The 16,786-nt window shown below is 43.6% G+C and overlaps 1 protein-coding gene across 1 annotated transcript; it reads right to left on the bottom strand.

Annotated features, from left to right (window-relative positions):
- Window positions 1-4,812: 4,812 nt before the first annotated feature.
- Window positions 4,813-7,326, bottom strand: LOC309389622 (general transcription factor II-I repeat domain-containing protein 2A-like; the record flags this gene model as incomplete). The annotated part of the gene is made up of 2 exons (XM_081948174.1): window positions 4,813-4,840; window positions 5,867-7,326. The coding sequence occupies 2 exons, from the start codon at window positions 7,324-7,326 to the stop codon at window positions 4,813-4,815; spliced, it is 1,488 nt and encodes a 495-aa protein (XP_081804300.1).
- Between the last annotated feature and the right edge of the window lie 9,460 nt (window positions 7,327-16,786).

The following is a 16,786-nucleotide window of genomic DNA, read 5'->3' as shown; positions in this document are numbered from 1 at the left end:
TCCTGTGCCAGTAGTCCAACACTTATTGCACTCGTTGGGGCCAGGAAAGATATTCGCTAGACATGGCACAAGCTTACCAGCAATTGCCGGTGGATAGCGCCACAGCGGAGGCCCAAACTATAGTGACGCATAGAGGAGCATTCAAATGCAACCGGCTACAATTCGTTGTGAGTATTGCTCCAGGTCTGTTCCAGAGCGTCATGGAACGGCTTTTGCAAGGGATACCGGGAGTCGTCCCCTATTTCGACGACATCTTGGTGTCCGCTGCAAACGAGGAGCAACTATTAAAAAGAGTCAGAACCGTTTTGGCCAGAATCAGAGAGAAGGGTCTCCGCCTCAAAAAAGAGAAATGCCAAATTAACGTGCCTAGTGTAGAATTCCTGGGATATAGAATCGATGGTCAGGGAGTACACCCCACTTCAAAGAAAATTAAGGCGATCCAGGACGCCCCCACACCACGAAATCAGACCGAGTTGCAGGCTTTCCTCGGACTACTTAACTTCTACAGCGTTTTTCTGAGACAGAAGGCGACCGTTGCTGAGCCATTACATTGATTACTCCAAAAGAGCGCAACATGGAAATGGGGACGATCCGAAGCAGCAGCTTTTGCCGCAGTCAAGCGCCTGCTCACCACCAACTCGCTGCTAGTGCAATACAGCCAGACGCTACCACTAGTCTTGACCTGCGATGCATCCCCATTCGGCGTCGGCGCAGTCCTCAGTCACAGGATGCCAAACGGGAACGAAGCACCCATCACCTTCTACTCCAGGACTCTTTCATCGGCCGAGAGGAATTACAGCCAGATGGACAGGGAAGCGTTAGCTGCTGTGGCTGGAGTCAAACGTTTCCACGAATACCTCTACGGCTGCAATTTCGAACTAATTACAGATCATAAACCGCTGTTGGGACTTTTGGCGGGAAACCGCCCCACACCAGTCTCCCTTTCTCCACGCATGACCAGGTGGACTGTTTTCCTGGCTGCGTACTCATACAAGTTAATACATCGACCGGGCTCCACTCTAGGACATGCAGACGCACTCAGCCGTTGCCCACTCCCGGATCTTTTGCCAGACCCCACTCCCGAGGTACCTGTTCTGTTGATTGACTGTTTGGACTCAGGGCCTGTTTCTTCCTGCGACGTTGCCAGATTCTCTTCTAGGGACAATGTAATAAAGCAAGTTCAAACCTGGGTTTGGAGGGGGTGGCAGAAGGGAAACGTGGGCCCGGAATTCAAACTGTTTTGGGCAAAACGGGATGAACTCTCAGTGTTACAAGGTTGTTAATTGTGGGGGGATCGAGTTGTTATTCCTTACGCGTTACGAAGAAATGTGTTAGAGGCATTACATGTTGGGCATCCGGGGATCGTTAGGATGAAGGCGTTAGCAAGAAGTTACGTTTGGTGGCCAAACATGGACAAAGAGATAGAGGAATGGGTGGCCACTTGTGATCCGTGCCAAGAATCTAGACCAGCACCCCCTGAAGCACCCGCCACAGAATGGGAGAAGCCTAAAGCACCCTGGTCGCGAATACACATCGATTTCGCAGGGCCAGTCCAAGGTCAGACCTTTCTTATAGTTGTGGATGCATACTCCAAATGGCTAGAAGTAGTCCTAATGACTTCAACCATGGCAGAGGCAGTCATTAAGGTACTACGGCGACTTTTCGCCACTCATGGTCTGCCCGACCTCCTGGTCTCCGATAACGGGCCCCAGTTCACGGCCATGCAATTTGAAACGTACTTAGCTAGTCAGGGAATTCGGCATGCCCTCATCGCGCCATTCCATCCGGCATCGAACGGACAGGCGGAGAGAATGGTGCGATCCGCAAAAGAGGCCCTCGCTAGGATGGGTCCAGGTGATTGGCAAACACGCATTGATCATTACCTCTTAATTCAGCATATTACCCCCAGCGCAACGACGGGTAGGAGCCCCGCTGAACTACTCATGGGCCGCCGTCTACGGTCTCACCTGGACCGTCTTCACCCAATTTACTCTGCCACATCGCACCCAGACTCTACATGCAAAATTCGGAATTTTAACATAGGGGATTCAGTATACGCCCACAACTATGCAGGGGGAACATTGTGGATGCCGGCAAAGGTAATAGGCATCACGGGTCCACGTTCATATTTGCTGGAACTTGAAGACGGACGGAATTGGAAAAGGCACATAGATCAGCTACGGGGTCGCCTAGCACACTCAAACCTACGAGCTGAGAACGAATACTATATGCCAGCACAAAGTCAGCCATCCGAGAGCCCTAACACGGAGGAACACGACACCATTGAGCCCAGGATGGAACACGGCACCATTGAGCCCAGGATAGAACCAGCGGTCGAACGGGAACCAGAACTGCGCCAAAGCGATGAAAGCCTGCAGACCCCCGAACGCGAAACTGAAGGAACAGGTGAAACCAATCCTGCAACCACTCCCGTTCAACCCGAACTACGGCGTTCCACCCAGGTGAGACAAACACCCACTTACTTGAAAGACTATGTAACTAACCGGAATGGTCCAGCTAAGAGGGGAGGGGTGTTAGATATTAACATATATCGCGACAAGTTCCCTCTCTGGTCCGCCGGTATGGCGGGAAACAGGTATCGATCTGATTGGTCGAGAGGCGTACCCGATTCCTATAAAAGGGGAACCCTCAGACCACAGAGCAAGCTGGATCACTACTACTACTAATAAAGAGCTGTTAAGTTACTATGTGTCCGGAGTTTGTTCTCTCGTTGCCCGAATCTAACAGTATGACTGTACTGCTGCAGACTTCAGTCACACACAAACACAATATCTTGGGAAATTATCAGTTTTACATCAAGGCTGAAGTGTTAACAATAAAGCAAGGAATTTCAACAAAGCAAAAGTTTGTTTTGAAACAGAAGTGCACAGAAGAGTCATAAAAGTCAATCCAAATTTCAAAAAGGCAACAGTAGAATTCATAAATAGAAGTCACACATAAGCCAGACATCAGACATGGTTTCCAAGCCTATAACCTATATAGCAAAGGGGGGGGGGGAGAGAAAATATCAAATAAAGAGTTAGAAATAGAGTTACAAAAAGAACCCCACAAGGCATGCCTAAAAAATAAAATGGAGATGTTTAAACATAAGTTAAACATAATGCAAAAAGATGAATTGGCACAACAAATAAAAAGAGCAAAACAAAACTTTTTTGAAAATGCTAACAAACTTGGAAGATGGTTAGCCTTTAAATTGAAGAAGGAAAAAGAGAAATGGATAAGTAAATTGCAGGATAAGGAAGGCACACTACAATATCAAATGAAAAAGAAAAATATGTATAATACAGGAGTTCTATAAGAGGCTGTATGATGATGAAAACATACCAGAGGAAAAAATAATGCAATTGGAAAGTTTCAAGAAACAAAGTTATAGTCATAAGCAGACAAGGAGATAGGTAATACAGCCTTAATGAATTTGACAGTGTTGTGAGAATTTGCACCTACACCCCAGAAGAATGAAATATTTTGGGAAATATTAAAAAGACAGAATATTATACTTCCCTAAATGAGAAATGGATCTTTTTAGAGGCAGGAAGTAGCCTCCAAGTCTTTCTTAATAGCAGATTAAGCAGATGCCAGTACTTAAGAGATAAAGTGCTTATTGAAAGAAGAACACAATTGTTTAGATGGCCCCTATTCATAAGCAAAGTAAATACTGCAGGCAGAAATTCATTCAAGACAGGATATTTCAAAACTGCTTGCATCAAAGTTTGACAGATAACAAAGGCAGAATGATAGGATCAGAAGCAGCTCCTCAGCCAAGATCCAACACAGGACGAAAGCCATTAAGCACAATAGGAATTGCCCAATACCCTTTGAGAAGACAAGCTCCTTCATTGCACCATCTCATCGAAGTCCAAAATTCACCTGGGAGCTCAGATTAACAATAAACCAGAGATTGATCAGATTAGCTCAGACAAGCACCTGGGATTTACACTTCCTCTTTTGCCTAAAGAGCCCTATGACCCCTACATGACCCCATAGGAATCTGACAACAGACAATAGAAAATTAAAGGACATGTTCTTGCACAGGCACAGGAACAGGAAGCTCAAATGCAAAGCCCAAGGAAGATATAAAAACCCACCCTCTCTCAACTCCATTTTGCCAACTGCCAAGAATCACATGTGGTTGTCCTTCATCAATAAACCATCTTTCCAATTACCCACCATATTTCCAGTGTCTTTCTCTCAGCTTAGAACTGAACCACATGAATATTTTTTCCAAATAGTTGTTTAGAAGAATCATGGCATGGAGTGGGGGGGGGGGGGAGGAACCACTGTCCTTGTGTCTAGTTTCTCTGGCGTGCAGTGCCCTATAACATAGTTTTGAGGGTAGAAGTTGAAACAATTTATGAAGGGTGTTAGGGATGTAACCCTAGGCTTGGCTTGGCAATGTCTATAAGCTATGCTTACTTTACTGTTACTTTAAATGCTCAAGAGATGTAATTGGTTTGTTACCTCAAGCAGCTATAAGTGGGAGCCAGAATGGCTGTTAGCTCTCTGTTTTGTTAGAAGCTGGTTGGTGTATACTCAGGTATTGTGGTTTGCTACTGTTTAGCTATACTTTGTGTGTTAGACTGACTATTTTGATAACTGAATTACTGAACCGTGTATGACTTGGACTGTTAACCAGACTCTGAATACCTCTATATTTCTACATAGTAAACTACTATATTTTTATACTATTCAGTGTCTCTGTATTCTGGTTTGTGCATGTTATTCCATATCACTCTCATTGCGCTTCTCTGCATACTCGCTCTTCTAACAGGGAGCTTAATTACATAACACTGGTTATGGGACCAGAGTGTACCAGACATAGCTAAAAAGAGAATTGGTGTTGATACGCAACACTGTATACAGATAGCTGTTTAGTTTATAAGTGTTTACTATTATGGAGAAGATGGCACACACACCATCAGCAAATTTATCACTGATAACCCAGTTAGATGGAACAAACTATGCTTCCTGGTCAATGAAGTGCAGCCTACTCCTGCGTACTGAAGGATTGTGGGATGCTATACAGAATCCACCGGACGTGACTTCTTGGAATCCAGATGACGAGGATGATGCCAAGAAGATAGCAGAGTTTCAAAGATGCAACAAATAAGCATTGTGTATAATTGGTCTAACGTTGAGTGACCAACAGTTAGTTCATATTCGTGGGGAGAATTCTGCAGCAAGATGTTGGGAGAATTTGAAGAAGATATATGTACGTGACACTGTAGGTGCACATATACATCTTATCCGCAAACTGTTTAGGACATGTTTTCTGAAGGGTGGAGATATGTTATCTCATTTAAACTTTATAAAAGGAGTTTTCCAAGAGCTACCTGAAAAGGAAATTATTTTCTCAGAGTTACATCACATTTACATCATTCTGTCATCACTGGATGAGAGTTATGATGATTTTGTATCATCCTTTGAGGTCCTAACCCGAAATGAACTAACATTGACTGACATAACTGCACGCCTGTTGGAAGAGTCCAGAAGAAGGTTGGAAAGAGAGCAACTGAGAGTGAAACCACCACAACATGAAGAATCACCTTCAACTGCCTATACCAGTGATGGCAAACCTTTTTGAGGCCGAGTGCCCAAACCGCAACCCAAAACCCACAAATTTATCTCGGAGTGCCAATATGGCAATTTAACCTGAATAATGAGGTTTTAGTTTAGAAAAAACAACTCATACGTGATTAACGTCTTTTCTCTGAAAAAAACCCACAATAACAGCACTTTCAATGAAACAAACAACTTTTTATTGAAATGTAAAACTTTGCATTTGGCATACCATACTTTTTATTAATGTGACTTTTGCTGTTGAATGCACGCTGATAATTTTTCTAACCTTGGCTCATATTTCGTAAGTTTCAGAGCAACACATGCAGCACTCAGGTTATCTGAAAGTCTGTTTCTGGTGTCAGATTTAATATAATTCAAAGCTGAAAACAGCTGCTCACAAGCATAAGATGACCCAAACAAACTAAGGAAAGCAATCCCAAGTGCTTTCATTGACTTAAACTTATTTGGCAGAGAATTCCATGCTTTAAGAATTTCAATTTCAGAAGTGCAGGTAACTGTGTCAGAACTAACTCCACAGTCCTTTTCTATCTTCTCAAGTGTTTCACGCAGGTCACAGAATTTATTTTTCCACATGGAGCTTTCTTGAAATTCCAATAGTTCCATTTCCAGATTTCCTAAATTTAACCAGTCTAAGCAGGAAAGATCAAGTTCTTCAAATTTGGCTTTATCTGGAGAAGTAAGAAAACACAGGGTTGTCTCCATCTTACGGAACTGTAAAAATCTGTTACCAAAATTTAACTTTGCAGCTGCTATAATGCTAGAAAATTCCTCATAGATTTCCTGATGGCTTGTTGGATTGTCTGCAAATGTTGTAGAATTTTCAAAATGCATTTTTAGATGTGGAAAATATTTCAGCTTCCCACTTTCAAGGTCTCTTTCAAAAACTTCCAATTTTCTCTCAAATGTTTTGATATCAGAAAACATCTTTTCTGCTGTTTTCCCAAAACCTTGTAATTGTTTGTTCAGTTCATTGAAGTGCACTGTAAAATCTGTAAAAAACATGAGGTCGGTAACCCAGGCCATATCAGTGAGCTGTGGATATTCCTGCCCTTTTTCATCCATAAACAGCCTAATTTCATCCAAGCAGGCTACAAATCTCTCCAGGACTCGTCCTCTGCTCAGCCACCGGACATTATTGTACATAAGTAAACAATTATACTGTGCCTGAACTTCTTCCAGAAGTGCTTTAAACTGTCGATAGTTCAGAGCACGAGCCATGATGAAATTCACCATTTTTGTGACATCTTTGAGCACATCTTCAAATTTTTTGCTGCTTTCCCTGGCACAAAGAGCTTCTTGGTGTATAATACAATGGAACTGAATGACTTTATGCTTTATTTCTTCAACAAACAACTTTATGAAACAAGATGTTGCCCCCACCATAGAAGGTGCTCCATCACTAGTAATTGAAACCACTTTTTCTGGTCTTATGTCTTGTGACGAAAAAGCCTCCATCACAGCATTGTAGATATCTATCCCCTGTGTTCTTTCAGGCAAAGACACCAGTTTCACCAGCTCTTCTCTCATGATGTCACCAACAGCATAACGCAAAATTACTGCTAGCCTTGCATGATTATTTACATCAGTGCTTTCATCCAAGCACATGGAGTAACAGGCTGCCTTTTGTACGTCAGTGATGAGCTGCTGACTAACATCAGTTGCCATGCGCTGGATTCGATCTTTAACAGTATTTCTGCTAAGTGGAACCTCAGAGATGCGCTGCATAATTTTATCTTTGTTTGGGAAAGCCTTAAAAAGGATATCACTTCCGAGACTTCCGGTTCCGGCGGCTACGGCGACGGGCAAGGATTTTGCCCGCTCCCGCTCTTCGGTGGGCTTCCCCCGTCCTCGGGGGGGGGGGGCACAGGAAGCCCCGAAGAGGCGCCCTGCCGAAGGAGCGGCTCGCGGAAGGCTCTGGCACCGGCGGCGGCTGGTGGGGGCTTTTCCGCTTTGCTCCAGGCACCGGGGAGCAGTTTTGGAGGACGCGCCTGCGTCTCGCCCCATGCTGATCGGAGAACGCAAAACTGAAGGAAGCAGCGGCGGTGCGGTGAGATGCTTCCTCTCTTCATCCCCTTACTTTTGAGTTGATGGACTTTTCAGTAGTTTTAAAGTTAATCTTTCGGATTTATTTTTGGAGGAGCGGCTAGAGGGGAGGGGGATTTTCCCCCCCCTTGGACAAGCGGCTTGTAAAAATTCTGCTCTCGCCCCCAGGGGAAGGAGGAGGGGGGAGAGCCAACTAATGATGCCTCACCCCAGTAAAAGTGTTTTTCATGGGACTTAGTTCCAGAACTTATTGATGATCTGAGAACTTTTTGAACTTTTAAAATTTTTCCTATGCCTCTGAGCCCAAAGCTGGCAGGGCAAGATGGCACACTTCCGTTGTCTTCATGAACTGTGAAACCTGACTCCACCTTTAAAATTCAGGCTTCCGGTCTTTGTCTCCGTGTCACCCAGAGGAATCTCTTGTGGATTGTTATTTCCTGAACTCTTTGGAGAAAAAACTTTCATCTATTGCTAGAGTGACTAAAGAAACTCCCACCTGTTTGGATCCTCTGCCTTCTGGACTCATCTGCCTGCTCTACTTCTCCAGCTGCCCAGTTTCTATACTGACTGATCTCTTTGTTTTATAAACCATGTCTCCAAAAAGACCACCCCCGGGAAAACCTGGCTTTGCTACTTCTGCACCGACATCTGCAACATCCAGTCCTGCCACACAGTCAAAGATTACAGAACTGATGCAACCTAAGAGTACAGAGATGGATTTGCAACAAATGCTCCAGCAACTCATACAGGGCCAGGAAGAAATTAAGAAACAATTAAAAGAAATGAAGGATGAAATTAAAGAGAATCAAGTCCAAATTTATAAGAACTCACAGAGACTGGACCTTGTGGAGGGTGGGGTGGCGGAGGCGAGAGGGGGGGTAGAGGCTTTACAGAAGGGAAACAAAGAACTTGATATCCAACAAATGAAAACAGAGTTTGAGAGAATGTCCTTTTATCTTAGATTTCAAAATGTAATAGAAGCAGATGGGGAAAACATAAGGGACATTATGACTAATATTCTAGCTGAATACATACATAAAGATAAACAGCAGATGGAATGGGAGATAGATCTGGTCTATAGAGTGAATTCAGCATATGCCAGAACACACAATGTACCCAGGGAGGTGCATATTAAATTCCTTAGGAAAAGCACAAGAGATGAAATTCTGGGTGTACAAAGGGGGCAAACATTGACATATCATGACAGGGAGATAACCATCCTGAAGCAGATCCCCCCAAAAATTAGGGAGAAAAGGAAAAACTATTCGCAATTGGCGAATAAACTATACCAGAAGGGGGTGTGGTTTAGATGGTTGATGCCTGAAGGTATGCTGATATTCTGGGAGGAGACAAGAATCAGAATCAATACACCCATAGAGGCGCAGGCCTTTATGGAAAAAAATAAAGCGAACCTAGAAAAAACAGAAGACACCACAATGGTCACACAGGACACGGGAGGGGCCGGAGCTCTGCCAGTGGGGGGTGAAGGGGCAACACCAAGAAAGCTCAGATCACAAAAATGAATAAGAAAACCACAATATTATAAACAGACCGAAAGTAATAATGAAATTATATCTAGACTATATATCATAACTATATAAACTGATTGAAAACTATTTTTTCTAGAATTAATATGCTGATTTTTTATGATTACGTATTAATGTTTTATATTTAGATGTATCCTATGAGTTTGGAGGGAGGGGGCGTCTGCCACACTTGCAACTGCCAAAATTTGTAACCATTCCACTTACCCTTTTCCTTATAAATGTTTTAAAAAACCAATAAAACTTTTTGAAAAAAAAAAAGGATATCACTTCCATACAACATGGTTTTTTTGAAAATATCCCCATCAGAGAGGGGCTTGCCATGTTTTGCTAGGCAAAGTGAAAATTTGAAACTGGCAGTTGTCAGATCATTTGTACTGGACAGGTAGTTGGAAAATCTAAGAGTCTGGGAATGATAGTTCCTCACTTTTCCTTCAATAAACTCTTTTCTCTCAGTTGCACCAAGTTCAGCAACATTTTTGTGGTTGGTGTCAAAGTGCCGTCTGACACTTGATGTGCGACACACCACACTTTCATTGCACAAAGTACATAATGCTTTCCCACTGCGTTCAATCACTCCAAATGACTCTGTCCAGGCCTCTTGGAATGATCTTCCACTATCTGATTTTGGTTTTTTTGCTGTACTCATTTTCAGATATTCAAGAGTCTACTCTACAAAACACAAAAAAAATTAAAAAATGAGGCATCCAATACAAATCTATGCCTGTACCAAAAATAGCTAGCACTATTAGTTAACACTAAAGAAATTCCCTGAATTAACCAATTTACAGCAGTGGTTCTCAGCTGGGGGTTCTTTTGAATTTGTTGACCACCAGTGAGTGGGAGAAAGCAATTTCACAGAAGAGGGGATGGAGAGGGCTGTGGGATGATTTGTCTGGGGAAATTCACACCCACTCCCCGTATCTTGCTTTTAGACATAATAGCTGTCTGCTGTGCCTGTCTGCAGCTCCTCTGGGGAAAGGGAAGGAGGAGGGGGAAGCCAGGACAGGGAGGAGACAGCAGGAGACAGAAAGGCTGGGAGGAGGGAGGGAGGGCTGAAGGGTGAATATTAACGTGGGGCTCCAAGCAGAGACAGACAACCCAGAGGTGCTGAAAACAACTGCCTCTCTTCCCCCTCCCCCACCCCCGCAAACTAAATGTTCCATTGCTAAAACTTTTGGGAAAGCCCTCCTTGCTCAGTTCTCTACAGAGCAGGAACCTTCCATCCATACTGAAGCGTGGGCAAGGCTCGAGTCCTCCCACACCGACTCCCTCCAACTCCAAAGCTACAGGCGAGAAAACAAGCCCTGTGCAAATTGTCAGTGCCTAATTTTTTCCAACTTTTAGGGAGATGCTCTGCTTTATCCTTTTTAATCATGCAACCCAAGTGTCACAAAGCAATAAAACCGGACGGAGTGGCTTGATAAGGGTCGAAGCTCCCCCCCTGCCAGCTGACGCCTCCCTAGAGGAGCAAAGGAGTTGCTGCCTGCCCACCCGTCTTGTCCTACACACGTCCCTTCTTCTCTGAGCAGCAGGGGGCTGCAAGAGGCATGGGGGAAATCGGTTCTTCCTGAAGGCGAGAAGGCTGGGAGCTCCCCCCCCCCCACTTGCTCGCCAGCTGAAAAGGAGGCTTCTCCTTTGCTCCTCTAGGGAGGCGTCAGCTGGTGGTGGTGGTGGGGAAGCTTTCAGCCTTCTCATCCACTCCGTCCCGTTTTATTGCTTTGTGACACTTGGGTTGCAAGAATAAAAGGAATAAGGCAGCGCATCTCACCAAAAGCTCCAAGGCTTTTCGTCGTCAGGCAGAGCTTCTACATTTTCCCGGGAAATCACACGTGCCCGCCAGCCCGCCCGCCCGCCAATCTTGTCCCTGAGCAGCCGGCGGCTGCAAGAGGCATGGGGGAAATCCCAACCTTTCCCAACCTTTCTCCTGCTCTCTCCCTTCGCTGGTCACCTCCTCCCTGTCTTGGCTTCTCTCTCCTCTTTCCCTTCCTCCAAAGGAGCTGCCGGCAGATTGGCACGGCGCTCCTCTTGTGGTCTCTTGGGCTGTTTGTTCAGCCCGGCCCAGTCTTCGCAGCTGCGAGGGGGAAAAACAGACCCCCCCTCGCAACCATAAGCTCAAGGAGCCCCGAGGCTTCACAGCCATCGCCTCCTCCAGTCACCCCTCCGCTAGCCCATCTAATTTTACAGTAACTTACAGTCAAGAGAGAGGAGTCGCAGCAGCAAACGGGAGAAGAGGATCCAGAGAGTTCAGCTTCACACAAAATGTAAAAGGAGCCCAATTAACTTTCGGTTTCTGTGTGCATGTGCGCGTTTTAACGCCAGAAACCAGGAAGACAATTGGGTGAGGCTTGGCGTGCCAGGCGACATGGCTCTGCGTGCCGCCTGTGGCACGCGTGCCATAGGTTCACCATCACGGGCCTATACTGTTAGGAAATGTTTTTCTTGTGGGGCAAAGGGGCATATAGCTAGATTCTGTAAAAATGCAAAACGACAGAATACTAGAAAGGTAAGAAAGATGCTAATGTCCATTTAGGTATGTCTACTTTGACTATCTCTAGAAATGCACCAATAAGCCATGATTCATGGGTTATTGATAGTGGAGCATCACAGTGCATTACTAGAAATAAGAATTGTTTTATAAAGATGTCTGCCAGCAAGCAACATGTATCTTTGGCAAATGGATGGAGCACCTGGTGAAGGTATGGCAAGGTGTTCATTTGTAAATGAGCATTTATCCACGTTGTATATACCTAAACTGAAATTTAATTTATTATCAGTAAGAGCTCTAGTTAAGATTGGCTATGTAGTAACCTTTAGGGGAGATAAATGTCTCATAGAGAAAGCAGGTAAAATGGTTACTGCTAATTTAAAGAATGGTTTGTATGTAATGTCTGATGAAAGTGTAGTTAATTCTGTGTATACAAATGCTAAACGACATGATGAATGCATACATCTGTTACATAGGCGTATGGGACACATTAATTTCAAAATGCTGCAACAAACTGTAAAGTTGTCAGAGGGAGTGAAATTAAAACCTTGCAGTAAGTATTTAAATTGTAATGTATGTAGTAAGGAAAAGAGCAGGGTTACTCCAGTAAACAGACTTAATGGGTTTAAAATGAAGGAACTTTTGGAAGTTGTTTTTGCTGATCTAATTGGACCTATAAAACCCAGTTTGGGAGGTGCGTGTTATGTTTTGAGTATCATGGATCATTACTCAAGGTATGGCTTCTGCTACTTAATGAAAGACAAGACAGAAACATTTCAACAATTTTTTAATTGGTTGAGATTTGCGGAAAGAAAGATAAAAACCAAGGTTATTACCGTAGTTACTGATAATGGGATGGAGTTTACAAATTATAAGTTCCAAACTATGTTAAAAACAGCTGGTATTGAGCATAAACGTTTTGCTCCTTATAGACCTCAACATAATTCATTTGTAGAACGAAGGGGGCAAACATTACAAGCTATGACTAGAACCATGTTAGCCGATTCAGGATTGCCTGAAACGTTATGGGGTGAAGCCATGATGTGTGCTAATCATTTACTGAACAATGTTGTAAATGCTTCTACTGGAGAGGTACCATTTACTCATTAGCATGGTAGGAAACCTGATGGGCTACCGATTCTTTAGGAAAACAAGTGAAGGAAAAATAAAGTAATTTATTTATCCAATTTGTATACAGGCCCATGTCAAACAAGTGGCAATGGGTGGCAAACAACCATAAAACTATTATATAATTAAAAACAGAATATGACAAGCAATAAACATATACATATAGGTACATAAACTGTCACTGCGTTAAATTGTTTGCTAGCCTGAACTGACTGAATTGACACTAAATAGTTAAACTAAAAGAGTTACTGCGCAGGTCATAAGTTCTTATCTGACAGTGATGTACTGCGCCTGCTCTTCACACATTCCAGAGCTTTCCTTCTGATCTTTGTCCGTCTACCAGGAAAACTGGCAGACAAGCTGTTCTTTCAAAATGTAACGATTAGTTAGTTTTGTTTTATTTTCATTTATTATTTTTGTATTAAAGTTTGTTTATTAATTAGAATATGTTTCTCCAGAATCTTTATTTTCTTTTGTTCGCACCTTAAAGAATATGCCTGTTGGAAACAGCCCCGATCCAAGCCTCGTTTAGTTCAGGGCGAAATCTTCCCCTGACAATTAATGGAAGCAGAGAGATGGTTATAATTTACGGCTGTTTTCTTCGAGCTATCTTTAAGAGATAACCAGCTAGGCTACTTAGCCATGCCGAAGAAGAAAAAAAAGAAGAAACATGGAACGAGCTTGGATGGGTCCACTTCTTCTGATACAGAGACTCCCTCAGACACAGAGAAGCAAGATTCTTCAAACTTACTTCAAAAGCAACAGATTTCTCCAGCGGCCGAGCCAGATGTGGGGGCAACTCTTAAACAAGAGAAAGAGGCTACAGGAGGCGAGATCTACGAACCGAGGTCAGTAGTTCCCCCTTCTCATTATGAAAGCTCCCAAATACCTCCAAGAGATTATAATTTATTGGGGGCAAAACCAAAACTTTCCACATTACCAGAGCCACTTCACTCCCAAACTCTTGGAGATTATGAAACAATTGATGAATGGCAAAAGCCTCCGCGGCAACTGCTGGCAGAGGAAAAACACCCCCACACAAAAAGTGAAACTTATGAATCCTTCTCAGGCACTGGGGAAGAAATGAAAAGCTATCGTGATCAGATAGAGCTTTTTGAAAAATACGCCAGAGAAGCGAGAGAATACTATGAAAGATGGAAAAGAAGTAGGAGGGGTTCCCCCACTCCCAAAATGTCTGAGGACACCATCTTGTCTTCTAAACAACCTAAGACACACCCCATAGAGGACATTGTTTTAGGTGAATCAGAACAGAGAGATATGTACACGTCACCGAGGTCACATGATCTCTTTGTTCTACTACTCTTCCGGCCACGTATAAAGGTCTGATGCAGCCAAGAAGTGAAGCTGCACTGCCACCTGCTGTCGGAGAAAATTTATTAGAGCAAAAGTTAAAACAACTGCATCAAAGTTGGAAAGATTTATCTATAAGTCTTCCAGATGCCCAAGTTTTGCCTCCAAAGGTTAAGTCTTCAGCACCCCCTGGTGGTGTTGGATCCTCCCTAGATGGAACAAGGCAAAGCCAAAGGCGAATGCAAGGAAGTCAATTTAATGTTGCCACACAAAGGCCAATGGTGCAATTACAACACCCCCTGGTTCAACAACCAGCTTTGCAACCTGCACAGCAAGTTGTTCCAATGCATATCCCTCAGCAGGCATTTTCTGTCACTCCTTTGTCTGGTGAGTCAAAATTAAAGGAGTCAGGAGAGAATTATAAAGCCTGGGTCAGTGAAATTGCACTCTTGCTTCGCAGAGAAGGCACACACTGTATGGTTTTTAATCCTCCTGCCCAGCCATGGAAACCTGCAATGAGAGATCTGGAAACCAGAGCAACCACGACTTTGCTCATGTCGATGGAAACTGAAATCCAGGTTACCTTTCCACCTGATGCAACAGCCCAACAATTTGGGCTATTTTGGAAGATTGCTACAGGCCCGTTTCAATTGAATCTTCATGTTTGCTCATGTCTAAGTTCCATGGTTTAAAGTTGAAACCTGGTGAACGAATTGGTGGACATTTGACCAAACTGAAAAGAATGAGAAGTGAATTGAGACAAAGTGGCCATGTAATCGATGATATCCAAATGATTAGCATCATCATTAACTCATTGAATTATGAATGGAAAGATGCTGCTGCAAAGATTAACTACGTACCTATTGCTCAACGCACAGTTAACCACGTTTGCAGACTTGTAGTGGAGGAAGAAGCTATCAAATTAGCTACACCACATCTGCAACGACCCCCAGCATCAAAGGCTCCAGCTAGACGTCCCTTCCGAGGAAGAGGCTATGCTCCAAGGATGCCAAAATGCTACACCTGCAACCGTGTGGGACATGACACCCGGGATTGTCCCCAACGAGTTCCAGCTCCCATCACATACCAGCCCAGAGGAACAGACTCCAGAGGCAGAGGTAGAGGCGGAAGACAAGGTCGTCGTGGTCCAAGGCGTGATCCACAAGCTCCACTCGCAACATTGGCCATAACCAATGTTCCACAACCTGATCCAAAGTACGACAGACGTCTTTTGTGGACTTTAGATAGTGGAGCAGCTGTGCACGTTACCCACAGAAAGGAACTTTTCACAGAGATGGGCGAGCCAGAGCCCGAGTATCGAGAACTGTACTCCTTCACCAACCACACTTGCAAGGTCATGGGAAAAGGAACTGTTTACATTGAAGAGCTTGATACATACATTCTTGATGTTTATTACATACCTTCAGCAACCAGTAATTTGCTTAGTCAAAGTCACTTGTCTAGAGATTTAAAGTTCCAGGTTCACCACCTCAAAAAAGCAAGTTACATAGTTAAAGATGGAGATATTGTTGCTGAAACCATGCTGATTGGTGGTGTTTATTACTTAAAGCCAAAGCCTAAAAAGCAAGCACAGGCAAGTATGCAAACTCCAAAAAGGGACAGCACGGGCCCAGAGAGAGTTGCTTCAGAGAGAGAACCCGTTGCTACGCCAAAGGCTCCTAAAGCAAACAAACAGAGAAAACAGAAGCAGGTTGCTCAGAGCAAACCTGAGGTTCCTCATGAAACTGTTAATGTTGAGAATTCACTAACTGGTAAACCTTTGCATTCCAGGTGTATCCATAAGTGGCACAGAAGATTGGGGCATGCCAGTTTCCGTGTTCTTAGAAAGATGCCGGAGTTTGCAAAAGGTTTGGATCTAAAGGGGTGTAAGGTGTTTTTGGATTGTGCAGTTTGCAGGAAAGCTAAATCCAAGGCGGCTGCGATTCCCAAACACGCTACACGCCTGTCAACATGCATTTTTGATTTGGTACACACTGACATAGTGGGTCCTTTCCCACCAACAATTGGTGGTAGAAAGTATTTTCTAACAATAGTAGATAATCATTCTAGATATGGATTTGTATATCCTATGAGAGAAAAATCTGAGACCTTTCAGATCTTTAAAGACTTTGCAGTGTTTGTTTCTACACAATACCAAGTTCACATCGCCAGAATCCAGAGTGACCGTGGTGCAGAATTCATGTCTCAGCGTTTCCAGGACTGGATGCGTAAGAATGGAATTCTTCATCAGACATCCGCTCCATATACACCGGCTCATAACGGAGTCGTAGAAAGAAGACAAGGAGTTCTGCAAACCATGATGTGTTGTCTCCTAGAAGATGCCAATCTCAGTAACACATACTGGGGTGAAGCAATCAAGTATGCAAATTACATTGTCAACCGTACTTGGAGCAGTGTAATCAATCAAACTCCTTTCTACATGCTGTATGGCTACAAGCCTGATCTCAAGAACCTCCACATTTTTGGTTCATATGCTATGGTGAACACTCCCTTAAGTCAAAGAAGAAAGGGAAGACCAGTAGCAAAGAGACTGAGATTTATGGGTATTGATGATAATTCAAAATGGTGCAAATTCATTGATCCTAAACATGTGATTGTCATTTCACAATCTGCCAATTTTGAGGAAGACATTGACTGGTCCAGGATTCAT

The sequence above is a fragment of the Natrix helvetica genome, assembly GCF_964273705.1.
Source record: "Natrix helvetica genome assembly, chromosome: 3".
NCBI lineage: Eukaryota > Metazoa > Chordata > Lepidosauria > Squamata > Natricidae > Natrix > Natrix helvetica.
This window is presented reverse-complemented; position numbering and strand designations above follow the sequence as displayed.